Genomic DNA, 18069 nt, shown 5'->3' on the forward strand with positions numbered 1-18069 from the left:
TTTAATTTTAAAGTATGAAGTTTGACAAATGTCCTGCACCTTCGGTGGGATTTTCCGGCCTAATTTTCCGGCGGTTCTGTAAAGGGACGGCCGCCATCAAAGCTCTGCAAGATAATGCAATTTTGTCCACAAGTGTAAACTATGTAAGTAGCGCTTGAAGAAAATACTAAAATATCAACACTGAGGCCTGCTCGGATTTCAAAACTGTACAACAAAGAAGACCCTTTTTAATAGAGTTAACACACGTCGAAGACCTCAAATGAGCATATCAACAAAAGGTCGAGTGGGTTTATTTTAAAGTGTTACAACATAAAAAGGAAACAAAGGTTTACTCGTTGATAAAAAGCTGTACCCAATGTAAGACGAAGCACAAAGACATGACATTCAAAATTTGAACTCCTTGTATTTTTTTGTCGTTTTGTTGGAGTCCTGCGCTTGGGCCTTCCGCTTCTTTTGCTGCAAACAACAAGAAGTAAAAAAAATAAATATATAATGAAGAGTTAAGGACAGAACGCAATTATAAAGGATATTCCGGCATACGAAGACGATTGGCCTCATCCTTGGCTGTGTCCCAAATGGCTTCTATGGACGAAAGGCAAAGACATATGAAAGCAGACACGACCCTCGAGGTAGGTCAAGCGATGAATTGAGGCAGAGTGGGAAAACGAGGCAGTTTGGATGTTTTAGATAGCGTGCTAAGAAACCTAAGTTCCACGCATGAATTGCAATAGGAGGAGAAAACTTGTTTAGGAAGACGTTAATTTTTTCGCCAATCCAAATCAGGTTTAGATTGGCGAAGCACAAATCGGCTCCCCGAGGGAAAATACACAGCAGGTGCAAGAAGAAAAGTATCTTAAAGAAAAATGAAAGAAAGAACCCCTCACCGAGCCCTCTACAATAACCCGCACTAACCTTTTGCTTGGCGGCGTGTTCTGCGACCATGTCACTGAAATCCTCCTTCTCAACCTGCGCCTGTTGTTCTCGTACACGTTCCTCATATTTCTGAGTCATTGCCATGGGATCCATTTCAAGTTCTTCTGGGGCCAATGCTACTTCCACACCCTGAACCTCAGGTCCAGGGCCCTTCTTACTTACAACCTGTGAATAGAAAAGCAGAGGGGGAGTCAGTGACTTGCACACTGTACAACCATTGTATGGTTTGCCAGGGGCGGAATTTGCCAGAACATACAGCACAGATAGGAGGTCAAAAAAGTTCAGCAGTGCGATGCAATAGTTTACCACAGACATGTCGTAAATGTGTGCCGAGCCCATCATAGCCACACCCACACCAATCTTCTTCTCCGGCAAAGGAACGTACAACTGTGGAGTATCACCACTGCAAAGTATATCCAAAACATAATCACGTCCAATAGCAGAAACAGTCGGTTTACTGATACGAGATGTGCCAGTGTCGGCTTTCTACATATTTAAAGACGTGCTGGGGAAGGGAAGGTTTGCAGTGCCTGGGAAATATTAATAAAAAAGGATAAATTGCACTCTTAGGGCAAACATCAAGTGGAAGATAACTTTTACTCGACAATAAAAACATGGATGAAATTAGGACTTACCCATCAATCCCTTCCTCAATTTTCTTCTTCCTAAGCTCAATCAGCTCAGGAGTTTCCATGCCGGCCGGTACCGAGGCAAAGCCTCCTGGGGTCACAAGCCCACTGCACAAACCACCATAAAAAGATTAGGATCAGAACGAGACTTCAATCTCAAACATCTGATATTTGACACCAATCACGTGATAGAGTTTCAAACCAGTCGCCATAATTGGCTCATACCCGGAACAACAATAAAGGCCTTCAGGTTTCACCTGTCTGCCGGAGTTATGAAGCCAGTGTCATCTGGATTTTCTTCATCGCTGTCTTCTTCCTCTTCTGAGGACTCCTCCTCATCAGAAGGCTCCAACTCGCCCCATGGTGTTCGATCCACCTCTTCTTCCTCGATCTTCGCCTGGACACCAACACAACAGTACCAAAATGGTCAGGTCAATTAGCTGTAGTTGGTCATCAGGCGATCAAGATATTTCGATTTCAGAAATGAACAAGGAAAGCACCCCAACCCCTAATCCAGAGGTTACCACACTTGTGGAAAAGTATGGGTGGGATAACTTAGAGAGAGGTACGTACATTTGCCTCTGAGATCTCTCGCCTGGTCTTGAATCTCGACCCAGCTATAAACTGTTATCCCAGTGTTTCACATGTGGAGTAAGGCCTGAACGTTTGCGCTGTCCCTCAGAAGGGCGTTAAACTGGGTATCCCGTCTACCAGCATTATTTGATGGATCTTAAAGATCCCACGGCGTCATTCATGAGGGATAGGTTCGTTATCTCCGACACCCTGAACAAATTACAAAGTCCTGCACACTCAGTCAAGAATCCTGGTTTGAATGGTGGCCCATCTAGGATTGTAATCTCAGCCAAGAAACTGACTCGGCAGAACCAATGCTCTGTTTAGAGCATGGGTACATGAGGATTATGAGGGCAAGGATGACGTTGGTGAAAGTAGATGTCTTTGTGAGCGCAGTAAGGGCCGATCTGTGCTGTGCACTCCGATTGGCTCGAGTTGTCCAGTGGATGAACCGGACATTGTAAGCATTCATGCAGCATATGGGCAGCAGCAAAGTGGGAGGGGCGGGGGGGGGGGGAGTTGGGAGAGTCCATTATTGAACCCTATCCAAGAAATTGTTTGGCAAAACCGATGCTCTGTATCGAGCAAGGTACATGATGTGACATGATGTAGGTATTATAGCACAAAAACATCAAGTAATGTGTTATTATGGAACCGTATGGAACTGAAGCCTGATATTTCACTCGTTTTGATCACATATGAATCGTGTTTTGGCCGATCACACCTGCGTGATCGAGTGGTGCCATAACGACAGGTATGCATTTTTACCTGGAACTCCTGTGCATTGGTGCCAAAAACGTCACCGTAGAGTGGGCGGCCCATCTCATCGACAGGTGGCTTTCCCCAACCACCCGCGTGGTAGCCAAAAGAACAGCCCTGCAGCAGCACGATGACACAGTTGAAAGTGTGGGCGATCGAGGAGAGCTGTAGACTTATTATGATTGACAGTATACAGTATTTCACCGACACAAAAACAAAATCGGCATCGCTTCAGTTTGATTCCATACTCCAGAACAACTAGTTAACGCACAGCCAAAATATAGAATGTTTTTATTCCAAGCAGCGTTTGAGGCCGCACCTCTGGGATGGGGCAGTTGAGCCCAGGAACCTTGAGGTTTGGATAAGAGGGCGGGGGTCCGTAGCGCTGCATTGCGATGAGCCATGGTGGAGGAACTTTGAACGAGTTCTACTGATGCCAAAGGAAGTGAGTGAGCACGTCATCAGAGCAGCAAATAACGTCAAACTCCGTTCGTCTCGAATGACACAAAAAAGCCTCACCGCGCCAACTGGCATCCCAAGCGCACTTCGGAGCTCATCCGAAAGGTCACCAGGTTTCTTTTCCTTCAGGCGAGTTTCAAACTCCTTACCCTGCACACCAAAGATTACTCATGAGGAAGGTCACAACGCAAACGATTGCGGTAAAGCTTTGAATGCATTCTCAGACAGAATAGATGATACACTTGGTTACCTCATAGTATAGGTCACCGTGTATCGTCATTTTGGGTTTCGTCTGCCACTTGAAGAAAGCGTCGTGCAGCTTCTGGTAATCGATGTCGATCTTGCCGAGCTTCGGCCGAACTTTCTCGCGCATCTTGGACTTCAAGGTTTTTTGGTCTTCCTGCAAACAAGTCCGTAAAGTCAGTGCTGCAGATTGATCCCACCTTTGGAATCGCGTCTATGCTATTTCACATCAAACGTTCTGCCTAGTCTGCAGCAATCCTAGGCCTCACTGGATACCTACCTTTTCTTGCAGGGCCTGCCTCATTTCCATGATTCCCGTACGTTTGATGAATTCGGGCAGGTCGAAAGGTGGCTTTTCAATCCCCCTTTTCCCCTGAAGATACTTGCGCTTGAAACACCAGTGTCGTGGGACTGGGACTGTGTTGCGCGTAGACTTCAGCAGAACCAGCAGTTTTGGGTCATGCGCCGTCACGTCGTGCATTTCGACCACGTCGGGACGTGCCACGAGCTGCGGAGAATGACCGGGAACATTTATCTGTGTGTTCCTTTCAAAGGATACAAGGACATAAACAATCACCCAACAAACATGGGGCCGCTCAAAATGGTCTCTACCGGTAGTTTCCTTCAAAACTGGCTCATCTCTGATGTACTGAAACATTAGTTTTGTGGGCATTCCATATCATGGAAGTCTGCAAAATGACTTTTTTTTTTCTTAACAAAATAATCATTTCAAAGTCGTGTGCCAAATTAGGCATAGATCAATAGTACCAATAGCAATAGGTCAATAGACCTAGCACCAAGTGAAGTGCCATTAAAGTAAACCGAGCAAATTAAAGGCCAATAACAAAAAAGGAAAGATTTATTACCTCCACCACTGAAGGTGGACAGAGACTATGTTTTCACACCTGTCTGTTGGTTTGTCTGTCTATGAGCGGGATATCTAAAAAAATTATGCACGGGTTTGGAGGAAACTTGGTAGTTAGGTTGGGTGTGTGACAAGGACGAATCAATTCGATTTTGGTGAAGATCTGGATCCGAATCCTAGAATTTTTGTATTTTTAAAGTGATTCTTCATAATTAAGAGATAGGGCCTAAAAATATATATATATAAAACTAGAGCTTCCACGGAAGCAGAACTTTACTGAACTGACTGGACAACTTTAAAATAGGTCAGTTGTCTGCACTAGATTTGACTTAAGATAGCAACCTACCTTGTGTGGTAAGAGTCTCACACACCAAGTTTGATCAAAATCCATAAATATTTGTGGACGTTAGTCTTAACGTCGTTTCGGAGCTGAAAACAATATGGCGGCCTATGGCGGCCATTTTGTGACAGATTGGGTTGGAATGCAATAGCAACCTACCTTGTGTAGTAAGGGTTAAACATTCTAAGTTTGATCAAAATCTGTTAATATTTGTGGACGCGAGAGTGTCAACGTCGTTTTCATGACCAAAAACAAAATGGTCGCCTAAGTCCGCCATTTTTCAACGGATCGGGCTGAAATGTAATACCAACCTGGTCTTTAGGGTAAGGATGCTGCATGTCAAGTTTGATCAGAATCGGTTGATATTTGTGGACGCTGGAGTGTTAACGTCGAAAAGTTAACGGACGACAGACAGACGACGACGACGATAGACGACGGACGCCAGAGGGTTCAGTATGTGATTAACTCAACTGGACGGTAGTTGTTAAAAGTTAAAAAGAAGAGAAAACCACCTTTCGAGGCCATCTTTTTTCGCCACAGAGCGGGGGTCAGCCTTTTTATTTGGGCACCGTGGTCCCCTTTTTGAAGCAATGTTTTATGCCTGGATGCCCTTCCTGCCACCAACCTTGTTAGTCACCTCTTGCGATACACAGGGAATTACCACTGAACTGGTACTCAATTTGCCGACCCCTGAAGGATGACAGGCTGAGTCAACCCCCCTGGCATTAATTCAGCGATCGACGGATTCAAACCCAGGATCCTCGGATCCCAGGCTGGGACCCTAACCGCTAAGCCAACACCAGGCTTAGGCCCAAAAAGATATATAGCACGATATTTCAAAACGTTTTGGACAGGTCATGTCAAACCTTAGTGGATAAGTTGGGTAAGTGACAAGAACAAGCCGATTAGATTTTGATTAAGGTCCGAATTAAGATACAGATTATCAACGGGATACGAATCCAAAACTGTTCAGCCTCGCAGAGGTATGTGCTCCACCGAGTGCCGTTCTACTTAGTAAAGCTTTAAAGTGCATTTCTACAAATAACAAATTTGCTGTCTGGGCATACAGTCACGTGAAAAAGTAAGTACACCCCATGTAAAGTTTTGACTTTTACAACATATTTCAACATACAGCTATTTGATCTTCATTTCAACAATATTGATAGATAAAGGTGATATAATATAACAAATATCATGAAACATTTACATTTTGTAGTCCATTGTATAATTTAAATAAACATAAATGCAAATTTTACATGTGGAAAAAGTAAGTACACCCTTGGCTCTAATAGGTGGTATTGCCCCCTTTGGCAGAAACAACCTCAAGTAGGCATTTCTTATAACTGTCTACCAGTCTGACATCGACTGGGAGAAATTTTTGCCCACTCCTCCATGCAGAATTCTTTCAGCTGTGCGATGTTTGAGGGGTTTCTTGCATGCACAGCTCGTTTCAAATCCCCCCCCACAACATCTCGATGGGATTTAGATCCGGGCTTTGACTTGGCCATTCCAGAACCCTCCATTTCTTTCTTTTCAGCCATTCCTTGGTGGATTTATTCCCAGACTCGTAGGCATCTATAACCTTCTTTCTGAAGGCCTCAGAGAGCTCTTTTGATCTAGGCGTGGTGACGCCGCACACTTCAACAACAAAGAGCAAACCAAAATAAATGTCAGGTTTAAATAAGACAGGTTCCTCCAAGATCCTCTCCAACGATGTTCTAATCATTTGCACCTGAGCTGGTGCACCTGCTTCTAATTTTAGGTATTTGAAGTAGTGATAAATATTGGGGTGTACTTACTTTTTCCACATGCGAAATTTGCATTTATGTTTATTTCAATTATACAATGGACTACAAAATGTAAATGTTTCATGATATTTGTTACATTATATCACCTTTATCTATCAATATTGTTGAAATGAAGATCAAATAGCTATGTTGAAATACGTTGAAAAAGTCAAAACTTTACATGGGGTGTACTTACTTTTTCACGTGACTGTATATGGGCTTGGTAGGTGGCACCATTCCATCGTGCGATTGTTGTTGTTGTTGTTCTGTGGCTCACCCATCCTATCAAATACCATCGCATCACCTGTCCTTGCCGGGTATATCAGCTAGTTTGAAATAAAGTGGCAAGGTGTTACCAACCTGCTTTAGCTCTGCCACACTCATTCTGTTGATTCGTCGAAGCTTCTTCTTGGACAGCTTAGGTACCTGCGAATCCTGTCGAGGAAATGCACCAATGCAACATGACAAAATATTCCTGGTCTTGCATGAGCCTCAATCTATCAGCGAAAGCATGCTAGCCATGATACCGTGAGCTCTGCAGAAAGTGGCTCACATAGCCATCGATCAACCAGAGACAATTTAACACAAATGGTTAAGAGAAATCTCCGACGTAAAAAAACAAGCTTCACACAACACACAGACAACCCTTACCATGTCATCACTGTCATCATCATCATCGTCGTCATCATCACTGTCTTTCTCTTTCTCTGGCTCCTTCTTCTTCTTCAGTGCTGCGATATCGGCTTCCAAATTCTTTTTCTCCATTTCCTTCTCTTTGTCTTTCTTCACATCCTCTGAGAGCTACGTGGGCAAAAATAATCACTTTTGTGTTAAAGGTGATCGACGTGCTGCACTTGCACAAGAGCAACATCTCCGATGCCCAATGAGCCACCCGAGCTTATTTGCCAATAAAACCATGTTAAACTACACATAATTCGACGTCACGATGTCGACCGATATGCTGACAAGTAATGCTCTAGAAATGTTAATATAAAGGGGCACCCTACATATATCGGTTAAAATGCATTTACTTCTTCATGTATCTGTATGAATCAAATTGGCACCACATTTATAGGAACTTTTCTTGAGAATTACTTGGTTCCTCCTAAGAACACAAGGGTAGTCCGGCATGCACACAAGATTTTTTGAATGTCCCTTCTTTTCTATTGTTTGGCATTTTCTGCAAGCTATGGAATGTCCCTTCTTTTCTATAGTTTGCCACATGGCACATACCATATAAAGGGGCCTTTTCTATGCCCCTGGCATGTTTCCCAAGAATATATACATATACCAACAATAACAACAACAGGCATTTCAAGGCCATTTTCCCTGTAAGAGTGGGGGTTAGCCTCGACACAATCCTGTCTCTGAGCTCTGCAGGCAGTTCCTTCGACCTCATGGCTTGGTTTTTGCTCTGATAAGCATTGTCAGCTGCGAGACCTTATATAGACAGGTGTGTGCCTTTCCAAATCATGTCCCATCAATTGAATTTTCCACAGGTGGACCCCAATCAAGGTGTAGAAATATGTCGAAGATGATCAAGAGAAATGGGAGGCACCTGAGCTAAATTTAAAGTGTCATAGCAAAGGGTATGAATACTTATGTCAATGTGATATTTCAGTTTTTTCTTTTTAATAAATTTGCAAAACTTTCTAAAATGCTGTTTCCTCTTTTAGTCAGGGCCCTTAGGGATATTTTGGTTCAAATTCTTCCAAAAGCATAAAATTTGGTGCAGATGTTGCCCATGCCATACTCTTTCGATTTCTAACGGGCGCCAAGGGCGGTATGATCCGGGGACCATACCGGTCCATCCCGCCATGTCACCTGACCTATGACGTCATAATTAGGATATGCATTCAATCACATGGCGTACTATAAGTGGTCGAAGTTCAAAATGAATCGATCGAAAAATGAAGGCAGGGATCCATTTTTAAGGTTTTCATAAAATCCAATATGGCCGCCAGGTCACATGACCTATGACGTCATATTTATGACATGTATACAATCATGTATACATGAACCTGGATCATGATCGCACAAAAATTAAACACAAGGATATGGCATACAGTTCATAAAACATCAAAATCCGTACCTTTGTAATTAGACTGATGAACTGCATATGCCTGAAAATTAGGAAATAGACATGTAAATATTTCCTCTAATTGTCAAAAATAAGGTCAGAGTTCGATTACCCAACCCAGAAACATAAAATGGTGAACCTTGCGTAAATCTTGATAAAAAACTCAAAAACCGACATGTTTGACAAAAATGACCTTGAGGGTTGACCTTGAGGGTTGACCTTGACCTCGAATCATCAAAATGACATCATAATTGGATTCCTCGAACTCGAAAACCCCCTGAAAAGTGGTATCATACATGATTCCAACCCTTTTGGTTATTTAAATGATTTTCCTCTAATCCGGGTGGCGGCCATTTAGTATTTAGCCAATATGGGCCCCCCGGGGGGGGGGGGGGGGGGCGCCCGTCAAAAATCGAAATAGTATGGCATGGGCAACATCTGGGCCAAATTTGGTGCTTTTGGAAGAATTTGAACCAAACGGCCCCAAAATATCCCTAAGGGCCCTGACTATTTGTCATTATGGGGTAGTGGTATTGAGTGTAGATTGATGAGGGAAAAAATGAATTTAAACGATTTCAGTATAAAGCTGCAACATAAGAAAATGTGAAAAAAGTGAAGGGGTCTGAATACTTTCTGAATGCACTGTATTTGTAACCAGTTTGACTTGGATCCCTTCAGCCATTCTTAAGTTATCCCTGTAATGAAAACCTGTCATGTATGGAGATGGACAACCTGAAACCAACAACCAACATGGACATGATGGACAACCAACAACAACCTGATGGACAACCTGAAAATATAATGCCTCAGTTTCTCTTGAATTTTCGAACTGAATTTTCAGCTCTCCATTCGACTTCGTCGCGGAAGCATAAAAATAGAAATAAATAAATAAAAAGGTTACCTTGAAGGCCTGAAAGATCTTCCGGAAGTGGATGAAGTGTGGATCATAGATCTCTGGCTCTTCAGTTACATACTCTATTTCAATGTAGTCTTTATCATGGTCCTCATCATCCTTCCTTTCTCTCCCACTCTCCTTACTCTGCTCCTGTTGCTTCTTCTTTCTTCGCTTCTTCTTGTTCTTTTTCCGACGATTCTTAGACTGGGCACAAGATGTTCGCGTTGTTTCAAGCAGAACAACGCCATCGTTCAATTCAGGGAAGTCATTTCAAAAATCAATCGATAAATAAATAAACAAACAGGGTTTTTACCTCTTTCACCGTAACTGTTGTTGGGACTGATGGAAATTCCTGCCTTCTCTGCTCCTCATCCTCCCCATCATCATCTTCTCTTTCGCCAACTTCCTCATCATCATCATCTGCTACCCCAGCCAAATCAACTACTTTTGGCACTTTGAGGTGTGACTCATCCTCTGCGTGGAAGGACACAGGAGTGACATGATGCATGGTACGGCCAATCAAAAACCCATCACCCCCAGGTTTCATACGTTCCACGTAACTTGCATCTCCTCTGAAACTTTTCCCTGCATTATCTCTCCCATCCTTTTCAATTCTCATTTCCATTATATCACCCATGTAACTCCCCCCACCCCCTCACAGCCGCACCCCATGTATACATAATAAATAGATGGCCCCTTTCCTTGATATTGCTGTTGTGTTGGAATTTCATTCCTCAAGTAAGGTTGGGAGTGATTAACCAGATAGTGGATTACGTGTTTCCGAAAGTTGTTAAAAGCAGAAAATCTGCAAATTATTAGCAGATAATCAAATTTGTATATCAGCATGACGGCCAATATTAAAAATACTCAGTAATTACTGAAATAAAATTACCTGGAGCTGGGTCAGCCATCTTGGCGACTTCCTCCTGGCGGATTTCTTTGTACTGAAGAACCCGCTCCAGTGCCTGAGGGATCCGTGGTTCCAACCTAAGTGATGGCCCTTCATCCGTCTGAGGAAACAAGGACAAGTATTGGAGTAGTAGGCCGGAGGTGGTGACAGAGACGACGATGAAGGAAGTTCTATCAAACAATTGGTGACGAGGAAAGTCAGATTTACTTTGCCTCTGCATACATGACTGGGATGCAGGGAATAATTCAGCATGGTGGTTACATCACTCCTGCAGCATTGCTAAGCAACTGATATAATACATCTTCAGCTTATACAGAATGGCTGTGGTGTGGGTACACAACGTCCTACAAGGTATTAATGGCTACAATTGTAAAAAATTTTAAAAAAACATGGAAAAGTCTGTGTGTACGTGCCTGTGCATATGGGTGTCTATGTGCTTGTTTGTTCACATGTCTTTACATTTCAAGACACTCATGTATCTTAGTAGGATGTCGTGTGCTGGTATTGCAATGAAATTCCAAATTTCTGGAGGGTGGGTAGAGACTATGCTTCCTGCAAAATATACCACACGATGGAATTAGAGCATCTCTTCCCGAAGAAGGATTAATTTGTTCGATACCTCGGAGCAGAGAATCTGAGGGAGTGGCATGTTGAAGGTAAGCAGAAGCAGCCAACTGACCTGCCGATTCTCGTCTCCAGGAGGCGGGGGTGGACCTTGTGGGCGTGAAGGCACTGAGCTCAGGCTTGAGGTCTGGCTCAGGGTTGATGTGGAGATGACAGGCATGCTGGGAACCGGTCCTGATTAAAAACAGCAGACACAGTCTAAAAATGCAAAATTTATCACAATGGCAGTCTTCCCCTATGGCCTACACAGTGCGTCAAGAGTCCAAAAAACAATTTGAAAAAAAAAACAACAAAAAACTGACATTGGAGAAGTTTAAACTTACAAATCGTTGACGGATTTCTCACAACCTTTCCTGAACCACAATGCGTCAGCTATCCATCATTCAGGGAACATGAAACTGTGAATAACCGTTTGTGGAAACACATTAAAGCTAAGTCAGATTATCTCAGTAATGGGTAGTTACAGCAATTCTTTGACGCATCATGCATCCGTTTGTGAAAACGTCTGCAAATTAACCGGTGCAGAGATCTCTCGGGTGGCGCTTTTCAACGGATACTTTCCCGAGGCAAAAAGCCACGGTCAAGGAAAAGGAAGTGCTGCAAAAATGCAACCTTATTGGTGCAAGCACAGGTGGGTTTCAAATTTAAAGCTGATCCTGCACGCATCAATGAGCAGAGAACTTACCGCGAGGGCCCAGAGCAGGTGATTGTGGAACGGATGGTGCCACAGTGAGCGGGACCAACTGCTTTCGTATCATTTCCTGCTGCCTTTCCTGCTCTAAAAGTGCTGCAGCCTGACAAGATAACAAACACACATAACATTTAATCATCACATGCATGCAGACATGAAGGGAGGAGGTGGGGGTGGGGGGAATGTGTGGGAGAAGTTGGATCAGAGCATGCATTGTGTGAATGGCGTACATAATACATGGATAGCACCTAAATGCACTTAACATTATGATTTAATCCTAATTCTGGCTTATTAACTCAACCTCCATTTATCATACACAGTCTGGGTCGGCCCAACAAGATAGGGTTATTTAGACTTAAGTAAAACAGCATGAATATTGAGGTTTAAAGCTACAGCAAAAGATTACATGGGAGTGTACCATGGCAATGATGGTCCAAATCGCCTTATTTCCTTGTTTGAGATCAGTTTCTCCTCAGTCTCATGTTGTTGAGCAGCCTGTTGAGCCTGTGCTTATTCTAACCACGAATACCCGTTCCCTCCAAGAGTGAAATATGGAGTCGATATCCCCTCGCTTAGGCAGGGATCAGTGGTTAAACCACTTGAACTTTTGCACATGTGGAGGCGGAAATTGTAAATCGTTTCCCCAGATTGGCCCATCCGTTTCCTATTCTATAATGATCAGACGTACGTGAGAGAACCGCATCCTCACGGGGATGGGGGAGTGTGTGTGTGCGTGTGTGTGTGTGTGTGTCCCGTGTCTATATATTTTCACTTCCAAAATGGTTTTCTCTGCAACTGCTTGTTGATCGACTTTAAACTTTCAACATAGGAGGGAATCCCCACGGAGAATATTTTATGATCCTGACGTCACAGGCCACATGGTATGGCAGCCATAATGGATTAAAGGGAAAATTGTGGACACCATTTCCCCCAAAACTGCTCAACGAAAAAAATAGAAACTTGGCAAACGGCATCAACTCCCCATGGGCTATATAGGGTCATAACGATGACGTAATCTTTGAAGTGGTATTCCAGGCATAATTGGTTGAATTGAAATCTTCATCCGAAAAATCTGAAACTTCATATATCTAATCCATAACCTGATGTGACGGAAGAATTAAATGTATGAAGTACATAACCCATGCCAAGAAACGATAGGGTGCATGGATGATGCGGGTATATAAGCCACAATAGCAGTGGGCCATAATAGTGGCGTGTTCAGTTAACGATGGTATTTTTGTTCAGAATTAATATTCAAGGCGATACCATGCACTCGACGAGTTCCGTTCTTGTTTCTAAAGTCTTTGGTATGACTCGGGCCATGGTCAGAATCAAACAAACTGACCTTCAAGACTCAGATTTGACACTCCAACTATTACGTCCACCGAGTCTGGTATATTAACATCTTCCATAAGCTTGTCACAATCTTATGAAATATTTAAATTTCACTGAATCAGATCATTCCACTCTGAAATTGCCACTCGGTGTTGCAGCTTACCCGCCTCTGCTGTTCCAGCAATTCCTTCTCCTTTTGCTGTTCGCGCTCCTGATGAAGAAGAAAATAGGATCCTGAGATTAGGCCAACAGAGTAGCCGAACAAGTTTCTACCCATTTTAAACCTGCGCACGCTAAGTGAAAAGCGAGGTTAAGCAATTGGTTCATTGGTTCACTTTTGTCTTTTTGTGTGGTGACAAACATCAGTTTATGATGAAGAAATTTTTTAATTTAATTTTTAATTTTAATTAAAAACATTTTTTTATTAAAAATTGAATTGAATTTTTAATTAAAATTTATTTCAATTGAAATTTATAATTGAACATTGTAGATCACAAATTGCCTTCTTGACATTCGACTTTCAAAACTCTTCCGTTTAGCAGCGCTCGGACAAAATATTACGGCATTTTACATCATCTGGACTAATCAAATTTGCCGCTTACAGACCCCATGCCCATTGCCCAGTCGCCCATGCCCTTTTTTTTTTTTTTTTTTTTTAAATCAAGACTGCATGGGGTAGAGTGTTCTATGAACTCTCTCGAACAGTAATACCCAGGTTTATGACGCACCTTTTTTGTCGTTTAGTCGTCACGTGATTAATACAATAATTACCCAATTTGCATCACCTCAGCTCACCCTTACGTCTTTTTAAAAGCCATAACTTTTCTTCTCGAGCAATTTCAGAACTTACAAGACTGACACGGATGCCAGAACACATCACTAAAGTACCAAATCGGGTGATCGCAAAATCACTGAAAGAACTAAACTGTACCGATGCTGGTGAATGTGACCTTGATGTTATCATTTTATTTAGGTTGCCTCCAATTGATAAATATGCCCACGTTCATGGAATGAGGAGGAAGAAGATGACGTAACGCTAACTTCCACCGCTTCCACAAGAGGTTTAATTTTATTTAAATTAAATGTCTGGTAATTGTTTATTTACTTATGCCTTTGCATACTTGAATATCACGGTCGTTAATCAAAAACATGTAATAGCATTGTTAATAAATAGCATCGCAAAGCGGGCGTAACCCCTCAGTCCATGCATGGTGGAATCCAATTTCAAGATGGCTGCCGTGGCGGCCATATTGAAAATCGCTGCGCGCCCATTTTCGAAAGGAACCTTTCTCTACTCAACTCCAGCACACACTGCAAAAATGGATTTAATCGGACAAGCCGTTCTGCTTGAAATTGATGGAAACCAATTTCAAGATGGCTGCCGTGGCGGCCATATTGAAAATCGTAGCGCACCCATTAACCTTCCTCGACTCAACCCCAAAACACACTGCAAAAATGGATTTAATCAGACAAGCCGTTCTGCTCGAAATTGATGGAAACCAATTTCAAGATGGCTGCTGTGGCAGCCATATTGAAAATCGCAGCGCGCTCATTTTCGAAAGGCACCTTCCTCTACTCAACCCCAACACACACTGCAAACGTGGATTTAATCAGACAAGCCGTTGTGCTCGAAATTGACGGAAACCAATTTCAAGATGGCTACCGTGGCGGCCATATTGAAAATCGCAGCATGCCCATTTTCGAAAGGAACCTTCCTCTACCCAACCCCAACACACACAGCAAAAATGGATTTAATCGGACTAGCCGTTCTCCTTGAAATTGACGGAAACCAAAAGTTGACGGACGCCCGGATGACGCCCGTGACGACAATACCCCTTAGCCCAATTTGGGCTGAGGGGTCAAAAACGAAACATAATACTTGAAGTGCATCCATAACAAGCATTCTGAGTATTGCGCTGCAATACATGTCCCCGACCGGCAGTCTGTCGTCCGGAAAACTGTTGGGGAAATTACCAAGGGTTATTTACCCACAGGTTCTGAATCGTTCCCAATCGCTAATTACCTCAGGACAGGCTTACCTGTGATTCGCACTCGGGACTTCGATTTATACACCTTGCAGGCAGGTCAGCAGAAGCACGAGAAAATAAGTTGTTGATGAAGAACCTTTCGAGTCGCTAAATATCAGTAATTTATTATATTTTCCGGTTCACAATCAATGATCGATGTGTATATATTGTTGCGGTTTTGAGAGTGTACATATAACATCATTAAAGGTTAAAGGTTTGCCCCCCATAGTTAGTCCACAAGCAACACGTAGGCCCATTAGAATTAGTTATGTCATAGTATGTGTAAGAGTAGGCCATTTCCCTAGTGACATCTGCGTTGTGTAAAGAAATAAGCTTCGGCCCCTTTCATTTTGCGGCCGCCCTTCATTTTCAACTATGGGCAAACTCGATCCTGCGCCCCATTTGGCATCCCTCAAGTTTGTTACGCTTTGGCTGCCAGCAGCGTTAGCTGCCCGTTGCTCGCTCAAACTAGTCGGGTAACCACGAGGTAGGCCTGAAAAGAGGGAGGAGCGCGAGGGTTGAGGTGTGGCCGCGTCAAGCAGCGCGTCAGAGGCGGTGACGGTGAGAGCAACAGCCAACCAGGGCTCGGAGGGCGTGGCATGATAGGGCGTGGCAAGAAACGTCTGGTGAGTTCCAGAGGGTTCCAAGGGCGTGGCAATAAAACCTTTTGCGCGAGGCCCCCACCTCAGTCGAGTTGAGAGATGAGAAGGGATGCGCAGTTCTGAGTTGATAGATGGAGGGATGCGCAGTTCTGAGTTGAGAGATGAGAAGGAATGCGCAGTTCTGAGTTGAGTTGTGAGAGAGGACTGCTGGAAAAGGACATGGAGTCGAGTTGAGCTATGAGAAGGGAGAGGCGCTTACAGAGGACTCGTTGGGTGAACGAATTGCGCTTTATGAGAAGAACTCGTGCGAAAGGACTCGAAGCACTGGTGTTGAGAGAACTGATCCGGAGCACTCGTGTGAGAACTGCATTAAGAGGACTGGTGTCCACACGACAGTTTCAAGCCTTAATTGCGAAGCGCATTGTTCGCGCTTATTGAACTATTACGAACTATTCGCTTATTACGTACGCGGTTGAGCCGCAAGTGTAACAGCCAAAGCCAGCATACCGTTCGCCCTGTGATAATCCCGTGCGCGCCAAACGACACGTGGAGAGCTCCTGGCCGCTGTGTTCATCTACTTCGCGGTGCGAGTTGGGGACCGGAGAGCGAGCTGCCTGGACGCCATCCCTGGACCATCGACCTGTTTGTCTGCAACCCCATGTGTGTGTCCGAGTGTGACGGGCCTGTTTGTCCAGGGATAAGTTAAGATTGTTTAAGGCTGCACTGTGTATTCTTCTTCTTCTTATTGTACAAAGTGTAAATAAATTGTGTTATTCCTTTCTTCCCAAATTCGACCGTTTCCGTGATTTCTCCATTGGGTAAGCGTGGCACGATTATGAACCGCTTGGATCGGGTTTTAGTCACTGATAACGGCTCGAGTCCCGGGTTCACTACCGCTCGGCTCGCTATTACCTAAGTACTAACGCCGCCCTCGTTTCTGGGCGGCGTTAGTACTTAGGTAATAGCGAATTCCTAGTCCTAAAACCCTATCTAACGCTGTCCGGGAAGGACGTCATCGGTCCCGGGTCCCGTCGGCTAGTCAAAGACAAGGGGACTAATCCCCCCTTGGTAAAGGGAAAAGGCCGGCGCTGAGATCCGCAACAATATATATGTTGCTCGGCTTGGCTCCGCCCCTCCCGAAAGCGCACGCTGTGTCGCGCCTTTGACGTTCGCGAGACGAGGCTGAGGGCGTGCGGTGCAGCTTGAAGAGAACTCTAGAATAAACAACGTGCCATAACTTTGTCAAAAATGATCGAAACGTCGTGAAGTTCGAACTTGATCTGTAACTTATCATGAGGAAACCATGCACTAAGTTTGAAATCATTAGCATTAAGAGTTTAGAAAAAAATTCCGGAAAACTGTTCTTTGCGTGACGGACTGACGGATTGACAGACGGACAGGCGGCGTGCAAACCTATAGTCCCCTCCGGTGTACACCGGTAGGGGACTAATAACAGACACTGGAGCTCAAAAAATTGCAATAGTTAGGAATGCATTTACCCCTTATTAGTCCCCTACTGGTGTACACCGGAGGGGACTATAGGTTTGCACGCCGTCCCTCCGTCAGTCCATCAGTCCATCACGCAAAGAACAGTTTTCCGGACTTTTTTTCTAAACTCTTAATGCTAACGATTTCAAACTTGGTACATGGTTTCTTCATGATGAGTTACAGATCAAGTTCGAACTTCACGACGTTTCGATCATTTTTGACAAAGTTATGGCACTTTGTTTATTCTAGAGTTCTCCTCAAGCCGCACCGCGCGCCCTCAGCCTCGTCTCGCGAACGTCAAAAGCGCGACACAGCGCGCACTTTCGCGAGGGGCGGAGCCAAGCCGAGCAACATATATATATATACACATCGATCATTGATCGTGAACCGGAAAATATAATAAATTACTGATATTTAGCGACTCGAAAGGTTCTTTATCAACAACTTATTTTCTCGTGCTTCTGCTGACCTGTCTGCAAGGTGTATAAATCGGAGTCCCGAGTGCGAATCACAGGTGAGCCCGTCCTGAGGTAATTAGCGATTGGGAACGATTCAGAACCTGTGGGTAAATAACCCTGGTTAATTTCCCCAACAGTTTTCCGGACGACAGACTGCCGGTAGGGGACATGTATTGCAGCGCAATACTCAGAATGCTTGTTTCATTAATTATTATGAGAAAATTTGCTTTCATTTTCATCACACTTTTCAGGAAAGCATCCCAGATAGAAACCAGGGTCTTACATCACATCTATCAGTACATTTTGACATTATCCATGAGAGATATTCCTAAAACATGCGCGAGATGTCATGCACAATATTTATGATTTGT

At 43.7% G+C, this 18069-nt stretch overlaps 1 protein-coding gene across 3 annotated transcripts in view; it reads right to left on the reverse strand.

Annotated features, from left to right (window-relative positions):
- Nucleotides 1-274: 274 nt before the first annotated feature.
- SF3B2 (splicing factor 3b subunit 2) overlaps nucleotides 275-18069 on the reverse strand; it is a 62617-nt gene continuing 44822 nt past the window's right edge. For all 3 annotated transcript variants that reach the window (XM_068135652.2, XM_068135654.2, XM_068135653.2), the window contains 18 exons: nucleotides 13287-13334; nucleotides 11783-11891; nucleotides 11153-11271; nucleotides 10456-10573; nucleotides 9877-10037; nucleotides 9570-9767; nucleotides 7240-7389; nucleotides 6949-7023; nucleotides 3877-4104; nucleotides 3604-3753; nucleotides 3414-3503; nucleotides 3214-3321; nucleotides 2904-3011; nucleotides 1820-1959; nucleotides 1569-1670; nucleotides 1240-1336; nucleotides 913-1098; nucleotides 275-456 (listed from right to left, as the gene is read on the reverse strand). In XM_068135652.2, the coding sequence (XP_067991753.2) occupies nucleotides 385-456; nucleotides 913-1098; nucleotides 1240-1336; nucleotides 1569-1670; nucleotides 1820-1959; nucleotides 2904-3011; nucleotides 3214-3321; nucleotides 3414-3503; nucleotides 3604-3753; nucleotides 3877-4104; nucleotides 6949-7023; nucleotides 7240-7389; nucleotides 9570-9767; nucleotides 9877-10037; nucleotides 10456-10573; nucleotides 11153-11271; nucleotides 11783-11891; nucleotides 13287-13334 (2259 nt within the window). In that variant the 3' untranslated portion in view covers nucleotides 275-384. The remainder of the gene's footprint in view (nucleotides 457-912; nucleotides 1099-1239; nucleotides 1337-1568; nucleotides 1671-1819; nucleotides 1960-2903; nucleotides 3012-3213; nucleotides 3322-3413; nucleotides 3504-3603; nucleotides 3754-3876; nucleotides 4105-6948; nucleotides 7024-7239; nucleotides 7390-9569; nucleotides 9768-9876; nucleotides 10038-10455; nucleotides 10574-11152; nucleotides 11272-11782; nucleotides 11892-13286; nucleotides 13335-18069) is intronic.

This window comes from Myxine glutinosa, chromosome 5 (assembly GCF_964187855.1).
Source record: "Myxine glutinosa chromosome 5, kmMyxGlut1.1, whole genome shotgun sequence".
Classification (NCBI taxonomy): Eukaryota; Metazoa; Chordata; class Myxini; order Myxiniformes; family Myxinidae; genus Myxine; species Myxine glutinosa.